The following is a 22,486-nucleotide window of genomic DNA, read 5'->3' as shown; positions in this document are numbered from 1 at the left end:
AAATCCATCCTGCATTTGTAGCAAGACTTTATAGTCCTTGTTTCCACCTTAAACCATTTAAGGGTAAATGGGTTGCTTCTTCACCCTCAAATGTGTTAGTGTGTATTTTTTACAAGCAAGAATATTCTCTTGCATAGCCTTACTGTAACCATCAAAAATAAGGTACTAATATTGATATTTTGACATCTTATTGCCATTTAATTCTCAGAACCTTCTCAAGGTCAACAGTTGTCCAAATAATGTTATTATAGCAAAAGGATCAAATTCAAAATCTTGTCTTGCATTTAGTTACCTTTTCTTTCTAGTCTCCTTTAGTCTAGAATAGTGCTTCAGTCATTCCCCTTTTGACTATTACACTTTTTTTTTTTTTGGATATCTGAGTTTGTCTGATATTCCTCATGATAAGATTCAGGTTATGCACCTCTAGGTGAAAGTGGTGCCATATTCCTCTCATTGCATCTTAGCAGATGATGCACAATTTTGATTTATTCCATTGCTCAGAATGTTCCCTTTGTTCTCATCGTTAAGGAGGTGTCTACTAGGCTTCTTCACTAAATTACTCTTGATAATTAAGTCCTTCATCAGAATGCATCTCTAACTGTAAAAATGACCTATTTTCCTCAAAGTTCTTTCAGTTTATTTTTGTGTTTGTTTATATCTAGATGGACTCATGGTGTCCTCTTTTCCTCTGTGTCTTATGATCCATTATTGTGATTATTTATTTATTTTGAAGCTCAAATTGTTAGTGAGATTCGGTCAGTGTGACCCCCTTCAAGCTGGCTTCTTTGTCCTTTTGACATGACCTCATCACTCTTTGAGTGTGTCCTTACTCTCAACACAAGAAGCTTGTCTAGGCTTGGCTTGTATTTTCCTTTCCTCGGCTCTGGAATTAGCCATTTCTTCATGGAGTCCTGATTCCTTTTAGTGAAGAACTGATTGAGAAGCCAGGATTGGAGCACTTAGGTATGCTTGTTGCTGTCAAAGGGTTTTTCTTAAGCTGTGGATAGAGCCAGGATACTCAGGAGTGTGTGTGTGTGTGTGTGTGTGTGTGTGTGTACACATTGTATGCATATTTACACTGCATTTATGCCCACCTCTAAACACCTGAGCTCACACTGATATCTTTTCATGTTAATTCAGCAGCACAGGGTGTGTTCCAGTTCTTTCCCTGGTTCTCCCCCAGCTCTGGCCCCTTCCCTCATTGTGGACACACTCCTCACTCTGGGCTCTGTTGCCTGGGCTAGGCTTCCTTTCCACGGGGAAGCCACGTACCCTGCTGAGGCTCTGGCTCCCCGTGCTGTGCTCACCCAGCACACCCAGCTTCACCCAGACTGGACTCGGTCGTGCTGCGTGGCGCTGCCCCGCGTGCAGATGCCCTCTGTGCCCTCCTTGGGCTCTGACACATGGCTCTGGCCCACACAGCTTCTGGTGCCACCAGCAGTGCGGACCGCTGCCTCCCTCTGCCCACTGAATAGCTCCGGGACTGACAGATTTCCAAAAAGGGGAGAGCAGAGGGAAAGCTCCCTGTCTTTTTAATGTGTCACGGGTTTGAAATGATGTCCTCTTTTTTATTCTTGAGATTAATAATTTATGCCATCTCTTTTTCTTCTTGACTAGTCTCTTCTAGCATCTTATCAATTTTATTAGTGTTCTCAATGGATTTTAGTTTGATTTGCTGCTGCTGCTAAGTCGCTTCAGTCGTGTCCGACTCTGTGCGACCCCATAGACGGCAGCCCACCAAGCTCCCCCGTCCCTGGGATTCTCCAGGCAAGAATACTGGAGTGGGTGGCCATTGCCTTCGCCTTTGGTTTGCTAATGCTCTTCTATTGTGTGCATTTTTTTGTATGCGTGTTTTCTATTTTTGATTTCTGCTCCTTGTTTCATTCTTCCTACTTCCTTTGAATTTCATTTGTTTGTTTTTAAAACATCTTGAAATGGGTACTCAGATTATGGTTTTCAGCCTTCCTCTCTCCCCTGCCCTCCCCAGTATATGCACTTAGGCCTGTAACTGTCCTTCTTAGCCACATTCTGCAAGTATTTATATGGATTATTTTTATTCTCATTATTTTCAATGTATTTTCTAATCTCTGTTGTGATTTCTCCTTTAATCCATGGGCAGTTTAGAAGTTTATCTTAATTTCTAGTTATTTTATCTAGATTTCTATAAATTTTATTATATTTTTGTTTCTGATTTTTAATTTAATTCCACTGTGGTTTGAAAACATCCCCTTTACACTCCCAGTTTTGTGAAATATGTTGAGCCTTATCACCCAGTATATGGTAAATTTTAGCAGATTTCCACAGGCATCTGAAGAGTGGTATGAATTCTACAAATGTTGAATATTCACCTGTTTTTAGAGCTGCAGTTGCCGAACTTTGAAAACCAGTGTCTTAAAACACAGTGTTGAGACCTACAGGTCATATTCCAGATATGCGTGCATCCTGTTTTTTTTCTTAAAGTAGGAAGATAATTTGTCTTGTTTTCTAGGTGCTGTGCGATATGCAAATGGAAAATTAAAATGCTTAAAATATATTCATACATGAACCCTTTTATATCATTTCCATAAAACAGAGTATGAAATTGGGTTGTAAAACGAGGAATGAAGTAAGAGTATGGCATTATCATTCTTGTATTTGATAGTCCGACAAAAAATTTCTTTCTAAGGTTGGATGTTTATAGTGTAATCTAACAACTCTGACATAAATTGTGCTATTTTATAAAACAATTGTCTTAAAGTTTTTCCAACATCAATTCAATTTAAGCCAAGTTCTTACACTATGTAGACAGTGAAAAGCGGTTAACAACTAGAGAAAAAAAGATACTATTGCAGAGAGTTAAAGAAGAAATCCTTATAACTGTATCTTTTCAATGAAATTTACATTCCAGATACATTTGGCCTTCTCTTTGAGAAGTAAAATGCAAGAGTAAACTGAAAATTAAAGAGAAAAGTGTGGTAATTATATTCAGAGCTTTGAGGATTTATACAATAATACATAATTATATAAACATATAATTTATAAATCCCAATGTTTGTATATATATATCTATGTATTCCAAAATATTTTATATATTCCACTTCACAGCTTTAAAGTTGTTTCTCTCAAATCCAGAAACAATATTGAAATCAACCCATGGAGCCTACTTAGCATCTTTAAATATCAGTAAACTTCTTTGGGATAGCTTCTGCCTTAGTCTTTGGACCACAGTGACACGAACTCTAAATAAGATCCAGGTGATTGGAGGTCAGCCGTGTAAGTGCCGCAGTTGGTGGCAGCTAGACAAGGACTTGATATGTGAGAGAGTAAGCCGAAGGAAGTGAGGTATAACACAGTTACCAGACAGAAACTGTATGTGCTGGTCACGTCAAAAGGAAGTTCAGAAGAGGATTATTAAAAGTGGAAATGGACTCACATAAAGAGAAGATTTCTTTTTTTAAATAAAAATAAAGACTGAAATCAGTTGCTAGACTGATGGATAAGAAAGGCAAGGATCCTGTATCTTCCTCCTTCCTGGCATCTTCAGGCATCCACGTTTTTGTTTGGTTTAATGCGTGCGTGTTTTTGTACTCCCAGCGTGCATGCGTTTTTGGAAGGAAAACACTGAGTCATTTTTTTTACTTTTCCTAGTTTTATTGAGACTTAATTAACATATAACTTTGTGTTATTTCAAGGTGTACAACATAATGGTTTCATAATATGTAAGTATTGCAAAGTGACCATCACAATAGGCTTAGTTAACATCAGTCATTTTACATAGTTGTACATTTATTCTCCTGATAAGAACTTTTATCTATTTTTATTCTACTCTCAGCAAATTTTAAATATGCAATGCAGTATTATTAAGTATAGTCGACACTGTGCATTATATCCCCAGGACTTACTTATCTTGTAACTGGAAGTTTGTGCCTTTTACCGCCTTCATCCCTTTCTCCTACCCCCAACCCTGCCATTTTTTGCCGACCGCCAATCTGTTCTCCATATCCGTGAATTCATTATTTTTCAGATTCTGTGTATAAGTGGCATCATACAGTATTTCTCTTTCTCTTTTTTTATTTACTTCGCGTAACATTATTGGCCTCAAGGTCCATCCCTCTTGTCACAAATGGCAACTTTTCTTTTATGGCTGAATGTAGTCCATTGTCTGTATAAAGCACATTATCTTTATCCATTCATTCATTGATGGACACTTCAGCTGTTTCCATGTCTTGGCTGTTACAAATAATACGTTAGTGAATATGGAAATGCAGGTATCTTTTCAGTATGGTGATTTCATGTCCTTCAGAGAAGTACAGAGAAGTAGAATTGCTGGATCATATACGAGTTCAGTTTTTAATTTTTTGAAGAATCTCCATATTATTCTCCATAGCGGTTTCAACAGTTCACACTCCCATCAATGGTGTGCAGGGATTCCCTCTTCTCCACATCCTGCCCAGCGCTAGTTATCTCTTGGCTTTCTGATAATCGCCATTCTGACAGGTGTGAGTTGGTATTTCGTGGTGGATAACTTGCGTTTCTCTGATGATTAGTGATTTGAAAACGTTTTCATGTTTCCGTTGGTCATTTGCATATCTTCTTTGGAAAACAGTTTCTTTCCAAAGGTGTTTTTTAGTTTCTCAACCCATTTTTCAGTCAGATTGTTTGTTTTTTCACTGAGTTGTGTGAGTTCTTCATGTATTTTGGAGATTAACACCTCACCAGATACATGATTTGTAAATATTTTCCACCCTTCTGTAGGTTGACTTTTAATTTTGTTGATTGTTTGCAGTGAAGAAGCTATTGAGTTTTATGTAATCCTACTTGTTTATTTTTGCTTTTATTGCCCTTACTTTTGGTGTCAGATCTAAAACATTATTAAGACCAATTCATGGTTTCAGTTCTTATATTCAAGTATTTCATCCATTCCAAGTTGATTTATGTATATGATGCAAGACAATAGTTCAGTATCATTCTTTTGCATATGGCTGTCCAGTTTTCCCATCACCATTTATTAAAGAGACTATCCTCTCCTTGTATTTTCTTGGCTCCTTTGTCATAAATTAATTGACCATACATATGTAGGTTTACTCCTGGGCTCTCCGTTCTATTGGACAATGTGTCTGCTTTTGTGCCAGTAACATACTGCTTTGATTAATGTAGATTTGTAATATACTTTCAAATCAGGAAGTTTGATGCTTCCCACTTTTTCCTTCTTTTTCAAGATCTCTTTGGCTATTTGAAATCTTCTGTATTTCCATACAAATTTTAAGGCTGTTTTTTCTATTTCTGTGAAAAAAAAATTTCCATTGGAATATTGATAGCTATTGCATTGAATCTGTAGGTTGCTTTGGATAGTATGAATATTTTCACAGTATTCTTCCAATCCACACACACAGAGTATCTTTCCATTATTTGTGTTTTTCAGTTCCTTTCATCAGTGTCTTATAGTTTTTAGTGTGAAGGTGTTTCACCTCCTTGGTTAAATTTATCCCTTGGTGCATGCTGGTGCATGCTCAGTTTCTCAGCTGCGCCTGACTCTTTGCAACCTCGTGGATGGTAGCCCACTAGGCTCCTCTGTCCATGGGAATTCCTAGGCAAGAATACTGGAGTGGGTTGCCATTTCCTTCTCCTGGGTATCTTCCCAACCTAGGGGTTAAATGTATGTCTCACATGTCGCCTGCATTGGCAGGTGGATCCTTTACATGCAGTTGTAATTGGGATTTTTCCCTTAACTTCTTCTGATTATAATTCATGTGAGTTGATAAAAACACAACTGATTTTTACATTGATTTTATATCCAGCAGCTTTACTGATTATGTTTATTAGTTCTAAAAGGTTTTCTTTTGTGGACACTGCAGTTTTCTATATAGAATATGTCATTGCCAATACAGATAGTTTTTCTTTTTCCTTTCCAATCTGGATGTCTTTCTTTTCTTGCCTAATTTCTATGGCTAGGACTTCAAGCACCATGAGAGTCAGAATCCTTGTCTTGTTCCCAGTCCTTTTTTTTTTTTTAATTCGTTGAGTGGCATCTACTCTTTACCATATAGATATGAGCAGTGAGATGTATCCTATCCCTAGCTTCAATTTGATGGCTTCTGGTTAAGGCAATTATGGTAATCACATCCCCCCACCACAGGTGGGTTTAGAAATAGACATGTGACCTAGTTCTGTCCAGTGAGACCTGTGGGATAATATGCTATTAATAAGAGACTTCTGGGAAAGATCATCTCTCTTTTTTAAAAAATTAAGATAAAGGAAAAGATGGTATGCTGATTCTTAGAACTACTATGTTGGGAATTTTTTAATTTACTTCATGTTATAGTAAATATTTAGGTATTACAATTTAATTTATAATTCAGTGACTGGTTAAATAGACATTTTTAAAGAGAGAGAAGATGTCAGTTTAAAAACTATCAGAGACTATATTTAGAAACAAAAGAAAATTCAGATATCAGGTTTGGGGGTTTTTTGTTTTGGAGACGGGGATTGGTGGGGGTTGGCCATGCCATGCAGCCCGTGGGATCTTAGTTCCTTGACCAGGGATTGATCCCATGTCCCCTGCAGTGGAAGCTTGAAGTCTTAACCACTGGACTGCCAAGGAAGTCGTCATTTTTGTGTTTTTTTTGTTTGTTTGTTTAACAAATAGAGATTTATTTGTCTCAGACATCAAGAAATTCTGGAGGTAGCTACTTGGTGATTCTTCAGATACCCCTTCATCATCCTTAGTTTTCATTCTCATGCTTGTTACTTCATGGTTATGAGTGCCACACCGCTAAAGCAGGAGAAAGGGGAAAGGCCACTGGGCAAAAGGGACATGCAAGTTATGTCTGCTGCTTTGTCAGGAAAACAGTAGCTTTCCTGGAAGCCTCATGCTGAAATCTGATTTATTGTGTTATTGGCTACTACTTCCAATCTATCTCCTCAAATTAAGTTTCAACTTAAGTCATTAATTTTTCTGCGTTGTGTTTATTTCCTAACTCTGGTATGTTAGGCTCACTAGGTGACACATTTAGTCTCTTTTTCCAAAATTAGGACTTCTGATCAAACAAGTAAATCTGTGCTAAGTTCATGCAGATCAGTGTTTTTCATTTGAGCCAGACATCATGGTAATTTTTAAATGAGTTTTATAGTTCTTATGTAGAGTTTTTCTGTCTTAGCAAGAAGCTTTTCTATCTTAGCAAGAATAGAAGACCTGTTGAACATTTCTCTATTAGAAGAATTACAAACGACCTATTTTCCAGAGCTCCTTTCGAGAAAGGAGAGTGACAGTCCATCAAAGGAAAAACTGAGCCATGTTTAAGTTTTATATCTGATATTACGTCCAGGAATTATTTGCATGGATTTAGCTATCCCTGAGTTGTATGGTGAACTCTATTTCCTAACATACCTGCCTGTCCCCACCTCTGTCCTGTTCACAGACCTGCTTATTCTGTTATTTAGGTAAATCATTGACGTAAAAGTTAAAAATTTAAGAGAGAAAGAAAACGTGGAGCTGGAGATGCCTCCTATAGACAAGGTAGAGTGGACTTTAGGAGCCCTGATGCAGGATGTGGTGGGGCAGGGAGTGAGCTCTTTATAAGGGAGCCCTGATGCAGGACGTGGTGGGGCAGGGAGTGACCTCTTTATAAGGGAGCCCTGATGCAGGATGTGGTGGGGCAGGGAGTGACCTCTTTATAAGGGAGACAGGGTGGATTGCGGACTTCAGACTCCGCTGGAGGGTGGCGGGCTACAGTCCATGGGGTTGCAAAGAGTCAGACACAGCTGAGTGCCTAAGCACAGCGCAGGAGGAATTAGGCCTTGATTCACAGTGCACTTCATTTCAGGATTCTGGAGCTCGGATAGACAGGAAAACCTAGTTTCCAGTGCTGCTGAGGTGAATGCTAGTTCAAGTTCGTCTCAGTAATTGAAGAAAATAAATGAGGTTTATATGTGTTTTACCTACCTATTGTGACGAGAGAGGTCACGGATCATGAGGGAATAGTTGAAGTTTGTATGCTTTAGGATTGTTTTGAAAGACAGACCTATATGAATCATTGATTTCACTAGTATTTATTGCTGTCCCATTTTTATAAGAAGAAACAGGGTGTCTTGGTACATAACTTATTTTTCCTGATCTTACCATGCAGGAGAGGATTGAGAAACCAGATTATTTGATTTCTGCATCTGAACCAGGGAAGAAGAAAACTCATTAGTAAATCTAGTAATTACCTTGCCACAAAATTTTAATCCAGTTTTTTTTTTAAGTTATTTACAATTATTGTGGACTATACTGCATGTTGAGGCTAATTGGAAACAGTGACCAGATTCTTAATCATTATCAGGAAACTGCATTCAGAGAATGAGAAGAACACCCCCACTGGATGAATTGCAGCCACCACCATATCAGGATGACAGTGGTTCTCCCCACCTCTCATGTACACCCTCAGAAATTGGGGACAGTAAATGTGAATTTTCCCACTGCAGCAACAGTCCAAGATGCTCATATAACAAGTGTCCGAGTGAAGGAAGCACAGGTCATGAAATAGAAAGTTTTCATAATAAAGGATTTGAAGAAGATGTTCCGAGTGACAGCACCGCAGTCCTGAGCCCCGAAGTAAGTAAAAGCACTTAGAGTGTTGAAATTAATGTTATTTGGAAGATAATCCTGTGCTTCTCCTCCTGGTCAGAAGGTTTTATCACTATCGTGTCCTTGTGGCTTACTGTTTCTATTTTTATCCAGCAGACCTTTCAGGGCTGTCCCACCCATCCTTCAACTCCCCCTCAAAAAAAGGATGGGTTGATAAAACTGAGAGCAATATACAAGATGCTGAAAAGTATCTTCCCCGACATTTCAACTCCTGTTGGGGTTTAAAAAAATTTATTTTTGTTTAGCATTTTACATAAAATATTCTGGAATTACCCATTTCTTTTATGTTAAGGTTCCTATTTATGTTTGTGTTTATTTCTTAAACTACTGAATTTAGATATTTTTACTATTGGGAGGTTGCCCTTTAATGTTTTACAAACCTTACAGGATATTGTTTGCATTTTCACTCTCTGGGATATGGAAGGGATAAGTGATGCTCAGCTTTACTATGAAGTTTGAATCCATGGCATCATGCATTCAGAGTGATTGGTGGGTTGTGCTTTAAGATTTCCTTTTTGTGGAGCAGAAAATGTGAAAACAGCAATAAAAATAGGTGTGTTATACTTTTGAAGTCTTTCCATGTTCTAAAAAGGATTTGTTTTGATCTTCCTATGATGATGGAAACTGTAAAGGTAATCTAGAGGTTTTCATAAGGCAGTATTTACTTTCTTCTAGATTGCAAGTTTTTACAGGCTTTGTCCCATACTACATTTCATGATACTGCAGGATGTCAGTGTTCTTACTAGGTGAATTTTTATCTATTGCCAAAATAAGATAATGAAAGTAGAGCTCTGAATCCAATTTCCTTACATTTTTTCTCACATAAAAATTTCTAAGGACACTTTTTATCTGTTACTACTTTTCTACTATTTCTACTGTTATTATATAGTATCTAAAATTCTACATTGGTATTATAAGTTTAATATAGCAGTAGTTCATGATTTTCCACAAAGAATATTTCTCCATGTTCTATAGCTGAGCAAATTTGATATAACTATTTTATAGACTTGGAAACTATATAGCTAGCCAAGAAGGTAACAATGAAACCTGGATTGTGGAACTAACTAACAACAGTAACAGCTATCACCAATTGTCCTAGGAATTTTGCTGTAATTTTTACACAGTCAGCTCATTTAATTCTAACAACATCACCTTCAGGAAGTTGTTATTTCCATTTTAGAAAAGAAAACACTAAAACTCAGAGAATTAAGCAATTTGCCCAAGTATAAACAGATCTTAAATGTAATTCAAACCCAGGTCTACCTGACTGTAAAAACAGTGCTCTAAAAAGCTTTGCTACAGTGCCCCCTTCACCTGAATCATAGTGTGGGGAATTGCTTTGAAGCACTGGTTCCCTCCAAGTACACCACCAGGCAAGCAACCCCAGAGGACTCAAAACAGACTGAATTTAGATGCTCAGATTACCCTGGTGTGTGTATGTGTGAGTGCATATGCAGGTGTGCGTGTGTGTGTTAAGCTATTTCAGATATAAAGCAAGAAGCAAGAGGAGCAAGATAAGGTAGGAGAACACACTTAGGATAGCATACCAGTAAGGACAGGTGGCAGGACCACACTGTGTGAATCCCAGTTTACATGATGTCCTCATGTCCAGTCTTACGATTTCTGCTCTATTAGCATTCCCTAATTATGGCCTGGTAACAGGGTCAGAAGTTGAGATTTGAACAAGGGTTCCAAGGGCCATACTGGTTTTATGGGAGACATGCAGGGGAAGGTCCTCCTGGCCACCATAGAGGCTTGCAGCTAGTCTACTAGACACAGATTTTATCTGCATTTCTTAAATAGAACACATGGGTGGCAGAGCTGTCAGCCCAGAGGTGACTTGATCATAGCTTAGGCTTTCTGTCCCTTTCCATAGCTAATAGTCATGTGTTCTGTCCTGTTTTCTGTTTATTCTGTCTTGAGCATATCTTGCAAGTGATTAACTTAGTTATTATCTATATTTATCACATCTTCTGAATTCTGCTTGTGTCTCTCAAGTTACTTCCTTACCTGTTACCTATAGTTAACAGAGCCTGTGAGTTTCGCCCGTATTTCAGAAGCTTGCTCTCTTGTGTTATTACTTCTTATAAGGAGTCTCCCCTATCCTTGCTTGTATTTGTGTCTTCTACAGCAAAACTGGATATATTCAAGCTACAGCAAATGCATGTCACCTGAATACTTCAGTGCTGTTGGCCCGTGTTGCTGATAGCCTATGTTGTTCTTGTGTCTTTTGCAGTTTATTTTGCTTACCACCATTCCTTTAATAGATATTATTTATCAACTAGAAAATTCTTACCTTCCTGTTGATTTAGTCCAGGCTCCAGCTCTCTTAGAGCCTATCTCTCTCCATACACAGTTGAACTGGGAGAGGACCAAGGAGGAATCACAAGGCTTCCCAGGCAAGGAGTTCATTAACTGTGTTGATAACCTGTTGCTAGCTAAAGATTATTCACAACTTTGGCTCAGAACCTTGAAAAGAAGAGTTGTTTTCTAATTACCTATTTGTAGAATACAAATAGTAGCTTTTATCTCTAAAGGTCCCTTTAAACCCCCAGTTTCATGACAGCTCTCAGAATATCCAGGGGGAAAAAAAACCAGGAAGGCACCAAGAGAAACAAAATTCAGAAATAGCCTCCTGGGACCTTATAAAAATATTTATTACCTTGACAATCTTAGCTGTCATGACACTATTTTAGAAAATATTTAATCGAAAAATAAATTAATGTAATTAATCATCTATAATTATGAAGTGGCATGTATTAAAACATCTTGCTCTAAACTATAAGTGTAACAGAGTAAGAATATTTTTATACCAGTCTAATCATATTGCATAAAAAAATGAGTTCCCCTGTGAGAGTTTGTTCCTGCTCCTAAAGAATTCTTCACTTGTCATCTTTTCTTACGTGATAGCAGTTGGATCCTCATAGGTAGACATGTAGATTTATAAGGTCAAAGACTTGTGTTGTTTTGATTCTCTGCTGCATCCTGCCACGTAACATACAGCCAGGCACATAGTAGGCGCAATAGTTAGGTACACGTTAAGGTCCTATTGGGCTTCCCAGTTGGCTCAGTAGGAAAGAATCCACCTGCCAATGCAGGAGGTGCAGGTTCAATCCCTGGGTCAGGAAGATCCCCTGGAGAAGGAAATGGCAACCCACTCCAGTGTTCTTCCCTGGGAAATCCCACAGACAGAGGAACCGGGCAGGCTACAGTCCATGGAGTTGCAAAACGTCAGACTCAGCCGAGTGACTAAACAACAAAGGTCCTAAAACAAGGAGACAAACATCACGTCAAACACAAAGCCGCGGAGGATTGCCTTTCGTTTGACAGACCGCTCGACAGCGTCACCCGCCAGCCCAGGCCATGCTTTTTAGTCTCTGTCATCCCCTAGGGTGTGGACCTGACCTACATGGTCCAAGCTGACCCCCACATCCTCTGTGTGTATCTGCTGTGGGAAGAGTGACAGAGAAAGAGAGTGCAGAGCACGTAGTTTCTTTTGCAGACCTGATCTGCATGGTTTATTCAGAACTCTCTCTCTTTCCCATGGGCTGGAGCAGAGTTACATAGCCATCAGTTCAGTTCAGTCGCTCAGTCGTGTCCGACTGTTTGCGACCCCATGAATCGCAGCATGCCAGGCCTCCCTGTTCATCACCATCTCCCGGAGTTCACTCAGACTCATGTCCATCGAGTCCGTGATGCCATCCAGCCATCTCATCCTCGGTCATCCCCTTTCCTCCTGCCCCCAATCAGCTATCAATTCAGTTCAGTCGCTCAGGCATGTCTGACTCTTTGCGACCCCATGAACCGCAGCATGCCAGGCCTCCCTGTCCATCACCAACTCCCAGAGTCCACCCAAACCCATATCCATTGAGTCGGTGATGCCATCCAACCATCTCATCCTCTGTCTTCCCCTTCTCCTCCTGCCCTCAATCTTTCCCAGCATCAGGGTCTTTTCCAGTGAGTCAGCCCTTCACATCAGGTGGCCAAAGTATTAGAGTTTCAGCTTCAACATCAGTCCTTCCAACGAACACCCAGGACTGATCTCCTTTAGAATGGACTGTTTGGATTTCCTTGCAGTCCATGGGACTCTCAAGGGTCTTCTCCAGCACCACAGTTCAAAAGCATCAATTCTTTGGTGCTCAGCTTTCTTTATAGTCCAACTCTCATATCCATACATGACCACTAAAAAAACCGTAGCCTTGACTAGACGGACCTTTGATTTGTTAAAATACTTGAAGGGGTGAAGTGGTATAGCTGAAAAGTCTGAGAGCTGGATTTGGTACTATTCAGTAACTAGCTGAAACTATTACATCCCAGATAGTTAGATTAGCAGGAATTTGAGACAATTAAAGTGGATACAGTTTCTTTTACTCTTATAATTAAAATATACAGTTTAGCACTTTTTGAACTTTTGAAGTATGTATCCTACCATTTTCAACAGTGATTAGTATTAAAAATAATATATACTTTGAAATTCTAGTTAAAAATAGAAATAGTGTGTGTGTTATGGAAAATAAATACTTGACTTTAAGTATTTTGAGGCTTTTGTATTTATACTTTCATATTTCACCTTTCCATTGACTTTTAAGCCTAAATATATTAACATTCTAATACAGGTGGGGGCATCTGGGGACACATCTGAAATTGGAACCAGATGTTTCAATAGCATTATACTTATATTCATGTTCTCTTTCTCTCAAACCTGATATCGAGCTGTCAATTGTATTGTTTATAACATTAAAAATTTAGCTTTTTTTTTTTCACAAAAAGAACAGAGATATACCTTAAAATATATATTTTCAATTTCTCACGTTAAAAACATACAGCCAACTTTCTCAAAATTGTAATGGTGACTATTCCATGTCTTTATTTACTAAGTTTTTGAGTTTAACTTACGTTATTCTGCCTCCAAAGAGTAACTTTTGATTGTAGTTGGCTGCTGATTATTATTACTTTCTTCATGACAGCAAATCAAAACAGTTTTTATATCATCTTTCTAAAGACATACCAGGTACTTATTTACATGCTGAATTAAATAATGGAGTTAAAAACTGAAAACATTTAAATCTGCTTTTCCTAGGATGTGTCAGCTCGAGGATCGTCTTCACAGCTTCCTAAACCTTTTGATCCTGAGCCAGAAGCTAAATATGGTACCCTGGATGTGACTTTTGACTATGACTCACAAGAACAGAAGCTTCTGGTAACAGTGACAGCTGTCACAGATATCCCAACATATAACAGGACAGGTGGCAACTCATGGCAAGTACACCTTGTGCTCCTGCCTATAAAGAAACAGAGAGCAAAAACCAGCATCCAGAGAGGACCATGCCCTGTCTTCACAGAAACATTCAAATTTAATCATGTTGAATCTGAGATGATTGGAAATTATGCAGTTCGGTTTAGACTGTATGGTATACACCGCATGAAAAAAGAAAAGATTGTGGGGGAAAAGATTTTTTATTTAACAAAATTGAATCTTCAAGGGAAAATGTCATTACCTGTGATATTGGAACCTTCTTACAATCATTCTGTGAGTATCTGCTCAAATAGCCCAAATACAGTTTATGTCATGGTATATAATATACACAATTTTTAAAATCTATGATCAACCCAACAACTTTCTCAGCCTATTTTTTTCCCATGGTAATCATACCTACAAAATTTCTAAGTCCTAGATAGGTAGGTATAACCTTTTCTCATCTATAAAAGTTGCCCTTGAAGATTATATATGATTTATGTGTTTTATGTTCACAGAGCCTGGCCTGATGTCTCACATACTTATTAAACATGTATTAGATGATTGCCTGTGATATCATCTGAACTCTTTAGAGAATTTATCGTTTTCTCTCCATGTTAAATCTAGGTTGATATGTTAACGACTATCTAGCCCCATGTCTTGTTGGATACACTGTAGAAATTACTTGTTCTTACAGAGTATATGCTCCTGCCTCAGTCATAACTGATGGTCTTTCCAGAACGGCTGTGAAATTATCTTAAAGGGCTCAAAAAACCTTGCCCTTGTTATACTTTCTACTTTTTTTTTTTAAACAAAGATTTTACGGTGTTTCTGGGAGAATATTTGTGTTTAGTACTATAAGCTCTTCTCTTTTTTCCTCCAGGTTCTGATCACATACCCTGTCTGTCTGTCTGTCTGTCTCTCTTCGTATTTTAAACTAAATTGCCACAAGGCATTGCAGGTCACAGGAGAGCTTATTTAAACCAGGAAGATATACTATGCCACATAGCTATTTAGATTATGAGAAAATCCATGATATGCTATAAATAGAAATTTTGAATTATATTTAGTCCTCTTACAATTGAATAAGAAGTATTTTTACCCATAAATACACAGGTTTGGAATAAATCTGTGTATTAAAATGAAAGTATACTATTTTAGAATTGTTTCTAAGCTTTTAAATGTCAAGCGTTAAGTCCAAGATTAGTTTAATTGAACTTCTACCAGGCAGCCTTTGATCTCATAGGACCTTCATCCCCAGTAGAACCATACCTTTTCAACTAGCTGATTTCAGCGTCTTTAAAAACCAAAAGGTGATAATTTAGTGTATCTCTCTGGGTTTTTAAGATAATATTTATCCTTTATTGGATAAAATGATAGCTTGTTTTCACTTTAAATTTTAGAATTACTGTAGATGCCAGCAGTTTATCAGAAGGGAGCAGGAAAAAAAAATGCAAGCACTATTTCAGAGGGGAAAGATAACTTTTTAATAAAACTAAATATTCTGTAATTCTTACCGTGATTTTTTTAAACTTTCTCATTATTTGGTCTGAGCGGTTACTAGTTAATCTGTGGAAAATGCATTCTTATATATAGAAATACCTGATTTATATTAGAAGAGAATGCCTGTACCATCAAGAGGTATGTATTTTGTGTTCTTTTATTTGCTTTGACTTTTCTGTTCCCAATTCTGTATTAATTATATACTTTTCACAAAGAAAATGAAGCCATACAAAATAATATGGTTTTAACATGTTTTTTTTTTTCCTTCTGGCCAAACTAAATGATTTCTGTACACACCTCCATTACATGTATTGGCCTAAATTTAATTCTGTATTTCTATATTTCTGACAACCAGTACAATTAATTTCTGTGGAGTGTTCACAAAAAGAAAAAAGTGCTAAGTAGATAGCATCTAAGATGTAACGTTTAAATCTGAACAAAACTTATCTTCTGCTCTTAGAGAATTTTTCCTCTGCGTTGCCATGCTTCTCAAAGTCTCTGCTACTTCTAAAAGTCTGCCTCTGTTGAACTGTTACTCTCTGTCTTCTTTTTTCTCCACCTGCTCGAAATCTCATTGCTTGTTTTTGGCTTCTGTGCCAAACAGCTAGCGTTTGACAATTGAGAGGTTAAGAGTTCAAATTCTATCAGTTTTCTTGTCATAAAAATAAAAGACTAAAAGAATGTATATATTCTGGCTGTTCTCTAGTGTTAATGTTCTCTTTGCTGAAGTTTTGACATTAACTGTATAAAGAAATCATGTGATTGTAGATCACCTCGGTGATTTTTAGCTCTGCTTTTGTAAGATGTAATAATATACGAGTGAGAGGTACTTTCATAATTAAACATTTATTCTTAGAGCTTTTGAATAATTTCTTCTTATTGAAAGAATATTATTAGCCTTTTGGCAAGGGAAATTTCTAATCTAGTCAAAAAATTTACAAACTTTGGTTAAAGCATATTTGAAGCTTAATGATGGTTCATTTCCATGCGTAATAATAGAAAATTAGAATTCTGCATAAATAATTTAGTTTTATAGCTAATTTTTCAGAAACTGATCCAAACAATACATTGAGAGAAAAATGACCAGTATCACCAAACTAACTTTCTGAGAAGTAAGCCCTGAGTTTCCTTGAGGGTTAGATTTAAGTTTAACATTAAGATAAGCATATAATTTGATCAGTGAACAGTAGAAATTATACAAAGGGTTAAAAAGCACGTGTTCTTCCTAATTAGTAGTTGCACCTACTAATTGGGTGCATTTGGATAAATTAATAATTTTTGGCATCAGGTTTCTTGTTAGTAAAATGAAGGAATTAAAAGAAATGATCTCTAAGGTTCTACCCATCACTTTGTTCTCTGATTCTACTAATATATATTGAGGGGGAAGTTAATGGTTTTTAGGTGGGTTTTGTATGCTTAGTATGTGATGTTTAATTGTGGACATTTATTATGTTTTCTCACTTCTTCGTAATTTTTCAGCAACCTTCTTATGTCTGAGGAAGTCCCAATTAATACTCCCACCTCCCTCAGTTAAGCTGTTTAATTCACGTTCCCAGTCTCACTGGTAGCTAGGGCAGGTACCTAGACACTCCACTCATACTCACCTCCAGGAAACCTCGGCACAGACTGAACAGAGAGAAGGAGATGCTGCACTCAATTTATGTTCTCATGAGGCTGATGGTGGAGGAATCTGATATCGAGTCAGTAGTAATTCTGAAATAGTTTTGTTCTTGCAGAAATTGTATTGGTGCTGAACAATGTTAAGTAATAATTGCAGAAAAGAAGAGACCTTGGCATTCAAGTGCGCAGTACGAGCAGTAGCAAATTTCCTCCCCAGCTCAGTTCTGCAGTATGATTTTAGATTTTGCTCTTCAGAAGCTTAGCCATAAACCTGGTTCTCTTGTCACCCCAGTCCCTTTAATAAATCGCTGTATCACTTAGAGTTAGCTTCCAATGATTTCAAATAAGAACCCTGACTGGAAACTTTGAAGTACCCATATGGTATAGTGTTTACTTGCTATAGTCATTTCTTAAGCTATACTCAATAGAGTGTTGTTAGTTACCCTTCCTACCATGATGTGAAAATGTTAGTTGCTCAGTCGTGTCTGATTCTTTGCAGCCCCACTGACTGTAGCCTGCCAAGCTCCTCTGTCCATGGAATTGTCCAGGCAAAAATACTGGAGTGGGTTGCCATTCCCTTTTCCAGGGTATTTTCCCAACCCAGGGATTGAACCCAGGTCTCCTGCATTGCAGGCAGATTCTTTACCATTTGAGCCACCAGGGAAGCCCACCATGGTTTATCCCTCTCATAATTTGAACTTTTCTCTTACTCTTAACTTGTTTAGATGACATTCTTTCCTTGTGGCTCAGTTGGTAAAGAATCCACCTGCAATGCGGGAGATCTGGGTTCGGTTACTGAGTTGGGAAGATCCCCTGGAGAAGGGAAAGGCTACCCACTCTAGTATTCTGGCCTGGAGAATTCCCAGTCCATGGGGTTTCAAAGAGTCAGACACAACTGAGCAACTTTCAGTTTCATTTTCCTGTGTATTAATATAACCCCAGTTACTTTCTTCACATGCATTTTTGGTACCATATAGTAATCTTCCTATTACAGTTGTCTGAAATAGCCTCTTCCCTTTTCCCCTCTCAAGTTTTACTTCCTATTGAACTTATTAAATTTATTAATAATATTATACATACTCATTGTGATTGATTAATAATTAGACTTTATTCTTTCTTTCATAAACATACAACCTGTTTTAAGTACAGACAGTACTTAATTAGTATAATCTATGCACAGCAGGAGACCTGGGTTCTATCCCTGGGTTGGGAAGACCCCCTGGAGGAGGGCATGGCAACCCACTCCAATATTCTTGCCTGGAGAATCCCCATAGACAGAGGAGCCAGGCGGGCTACAATCCATGGGGTCACAAAGAGTTGGACATGAGTGACTAAGTGTAACCGTGGGCAGCTGAGATGGAATAAAAGGTAAAGACACCGGAGACGGACCAGTTGGTTAAAGAAGGCCAGGTTCTTGGATGGGTTGTCCCCATGAGAGTCATAAAAGATGGTGGCTGAAGTTGAAGTATAAAATAGGATTTAATCAAGGATTGTGATTCTCAGGAAACAAAGAGAAAATGATCAGAGAATGAAGAGGAAATGTCTCGGACAGAATAACTATGAAGACAAAATCACATGCGCCTTAAAGGAAAATTATTCTTTTCCATGATTTTAGAGGAACAGTGTTTGCGAAAGCAGCAGAGAACTTTGCTGCCTGACTCTGAGGCATTTTAGGTGTGAGAGAATAACCAGGGTGAAAAGACTGCGGAGAATGATACACTCTCAGGGAAGAATTGGAGTTCAGTTAAAGGTGTTGACGGTTCAGAGAAGAAACTCAAGTTCTGGAGGAGTTTATCATAAACGAGGAGCGCCCGAAGGCACAGCAAGGAGATTCTGAAGAGGAGGAGGAGGATGGAAGTTCGAGTTGGAGAGGAAGTGCCAAGAATGCGTGAGTATATTGGGTTGGCCATAAAGTTCGTTCGGGTTTATGGACACCCACAAACCAACCTTTTGACCAACCCAATAGAATGAATGTTAAAGTGAAAGAGATGGCAGTATCATCAGGGATTTGCTTCATTTACATCCGGGAGTTGGTTATGGACAGGGAAGCCTGGCAGGCTGCACATGGAGTTGCAAAGAGTCAGACATGACTGAGCAACTGAACTGAACTAACACTATACCAGAATGTCATTCCCGATCATAATTTAACGAGCTAGCTTTGTTGGGGATCAGATGTTCAAGAGTCTGCCTGCGATGCAGGAGACCCAGGTTTGATCCTTAGGTCGGGAAGATCCCCTGGAGAAGGAAATGGCAACCCACTCCAATACTCTTGCCTGGAAAATCCCACGGATGGAGGAGCCTGGCAGGCTACAGTCCCATGGGGTTGTAAAGAGTCGGACACAACTAAGCAACTTAACTTAATCGTAATTTGAGTCTATTTAAATCTCAAATTTCCTTTAAAGTCTAATTTAAATATAATCAGATATAATCTTTATGAAAATTTATTCAATTATGTCCAATATAATTTAAATTAGTTGATCTTTTCTATCTAGAATCAAATATTCTAGTACTGGTTGTGGTTTAGTCATTAAGCCATGTCCGACTCTGCGACCCCATGGACTATAGCTCACGAGGCCCCTCTGTCCATGGGATTTCCCAGACAGGAATGCTAGAGTGCATTCCTAGCATAGGAAATGTTAGCCTTTTCCTTCTGCAGGGGATCTTCCCAATCCAGGGATCAAACCTGGGTCTCCCACTTGGCACACGGATTCTTTACAACTGACCCAGCAAGTAAGCCCACCCGTACTGATTATTGCTATATAAATGTTGAATGGATGGGTGGGTGACTAGGTGCATATAGTATATAATATTTCTCAGTTATTGCCCCTAATGCTGATTTTTGCAGCTTGTCATGTGTTTTCTTGTTCTCTAATTTATTTTTTATCTTCCTTCTAGAATTTAACCACTTGGAGAATAGATACTCTTGTTATCCTTATTTGATATTTTTCATACATCCTAGAACATAGGTGAAATTGATTCACTGACATGTTCGGCTAAACTGACTCATTTTAAAAGTCTTACCGAGTTCAGTATAACGTTATTCCCTGATAGGTATCAGCTCAGTTGTTGTTTAGTCACTCCGTTGTATCCAACATTTGTGACCCCATGCACTGTAGCCTTCCAGGCTCCTCTGTCCATGGGATTTCAAGAATTCTGGAGTAGGTTACCATTTCCTTCTTCAGAGGGTCTCTCTGACCAAGGGGTTGAACCTGTGTCTCCTGTGGTGGCTGGTGGATTCTTTACCACTGAGCCACCAGGGAAGCCCAGCAGCGTGCTTTAAACAACTCTATTAGGAATATTTTGTGACCTGGAATTCAATAAATATGCACCTCTGGGTAATTAATAGAAACATAGCAGGAATTATTTCATTTTTAAATCATGATTGCCTAATTAGGGACATAAATGCTTATATAATTTCTCATTCAGGAGTGTTATGCCACAGTGTCCTAAGAATGATCAACTTTCCTCATGACTGACTTATTTTAGACCCTTGTATTTTCAGCCTTTAATTTCTATAATCCCTGTGTCTTAAAAACAGCCTGTCTTTATACTAATGGATTGAACTGATTTAGTTTGATATTTGTACTATTATTTTTAAGAGAGATGAATTACTGCTCAGACTTTATCATTGAAAGGTATGTTCCTCTAAGAATCATGCTTGAGTCTCTATTAGCAAATAACTTTTAAAACTTATGCCTGAAATTAAGTTACTCAACTATATACTCCAATATAAAATTAAAAATTTTTCAGTTCAGTTCAGTCGCTCAGTCATGTCCAACTCTTTGCAACCCCATGGACTACAGCACACCAGGCCTCCCTGTCCATCACCAACTCCCAGAGTCCACCCAAACCCATGTCCATTGAGTCGGTGATGCCATCCAACCATCTTATCCTCTGTTGTCCCCTTCTCCTCCTGCCCTCAATCTTTCCCAGCATCATTCAGCAATTTTCATATTCACTACAATTAACACACTACCATTGTCAATAAAAACCTTCATTTTCTCAACATAGATTATACTTACTTCTTTACCATAAAGTAATTTAAAATAAATACTTCATGATAAACTAATGATCCCAGTTAAAAATTTCTGCATCAAGGAGAAAGTTGCATGTATGCAATTCAGTTCCCTAGATAGTAACAGTAATGTGAGTCATGGCTCACTTTACTATAAAACTAAATAGCTATAGGCCTATTTAGAGACAGTTATTCAAAGAGTAAGGGTTTCCCAGATAGCTTAGTTGGTAAAGAATCACCTGCAATGCAGGAGACCCCAGTTCGATTCCTGGGTTGGGAAGATCCCCTGGAGAAGGGATAGGCTACCCACTCCAGTGTTCTTGGGCTTCCCTTGTGGCTCAGCTGGTAAAGAATCTGCCTGCAATGCAGGAGACTGGGGTTCAATCTCTGGGTTGGGGAGATCCCCTGGAGAAGGGAACGGCTACTCACTCCAGTATTCTGGCCTGGAGAATTCCATGGACTGTATAGTTCACGGGATTGCAAAGAGTCAGACATGACTGAGCGATTTTCTCTGACAGGGTTTAATGATGCTTTTCCAAGGTAATGGCTGTTTAGGCATACAGTGGGAATCTAAAGAGAACTGATAAATGCTAGTTACAAAAGCATTTTTCTGAAATTTAATTTTAAAAAGCAGTTTACATTTGATGCATTTATATTCTTACAGTGAAATATGAACTTAAGAAATACTGCATTCAGGTTTAGAACAGGCTCATACTGATGCTAAGTCACTCAGTCGTGTCTGACTCTTTGTGACCAGGCTCCTCTAACTATGGGATTCTCCAGTCAAGAATACTAGACTGGGTTGCTATTTCCTACTCCAGGTGGTCTTCCCAACCCAGGGATTGAAACCCACGTCTCTTGTATCTCCTGCATTGGCAGGCAAATTCTTTACCACTAGCACCACCTTACTCTGAAATAAAATACATATTCTTAATTTATTTTAATCATTCTGCTATTATTTATTGTTTTATAGTTTAAAGATGCCCTCTGGTCTTACAAAAATAATGATTTTTGTATCTTAGACCTAGAGTTAACAACATAGGCTATATCTTACCTATTAACAGTGTTCATTTTACAGTCCGTCACCCTTTGGGGCAATTGATGATTCATGCTAATTATATTCTTTTGTAGCAGAGAAAAGCTAGGAGAGCTAATTGGAACTGAAGACTTAAGTCTGGCACACATAGAGTTTTAATTATCTCATGTTGTATAATCAAAGTATGTAATTTGTATTCCCAAAGTTATATGTCTCAGTATATCCACATTCTACAGTAAAAAAGTAAACTGATTAAACTTTAATTTGGTTCATTTTTAAAGGAATATGATACCATTTAATTGATGGAAAATAGCATGTATGATAAGTACATTTTTCATATTAGATTATTGGAGGGGATATATTTTTCTTTGAATTGAAAACTGCCATTGTTCCTAAACTATATTCAAGTTCTGAAACTATTCTTTATACTGGCTCATTTGTGGTTTCCTATAAAAGGTTTAAGAATTATTG

At 38.1% G+C, this 22,486-nt stretch overlaps 1 protein-coding gene across 2 annotated transcripts in view; it reads left to right on the top strand.

Annotated features, from left to right (window-relative positions):
• SYT14 (synaptotagmin 14) overlaps positions 1–22,486 on the top strand; it is a 193,358-nt gene that overhangs the window by 119,428 nt on the left and 51,444 nt on the right. For both annotated transcript variants that reach the window (XM_069544241.1, XM_069544240.1), the window contains 2 exons: positions 8,301–8,572; positions 13,686–14,135. In XM_069544241.1, the coding sequence (XP_069400342.1) occupies positions 8,301–8,572; positions 13,686–14,135 (722 nt within the window). The remainder of the gene's footprint in view (positions 1–8,300; positions 8,573–13,685; positions 14,136–22,486) is intronic.

The sequence above is a fragment of the Ovis canadensis genome, chromosome 12 (genome assembly GCF_042477335.2).
Source record: "Ovis canadensis isolate MfBH-ARS-UI-01 breed Bighorn chromosome 12, ARS-UI_OviCan_v2, whole genome shotgun sequence".
NCBI lineage: Eukaryota > Metazoa > Chordata > Mammalia > Artiodactyla > Bovidae > Ovis > Ovis canadensis.
The sequence above is the reverse complement of the archived record's forward strand: the minus strand, read 5'-3'. Positions and strand labels throughout refer to the sequence as shown.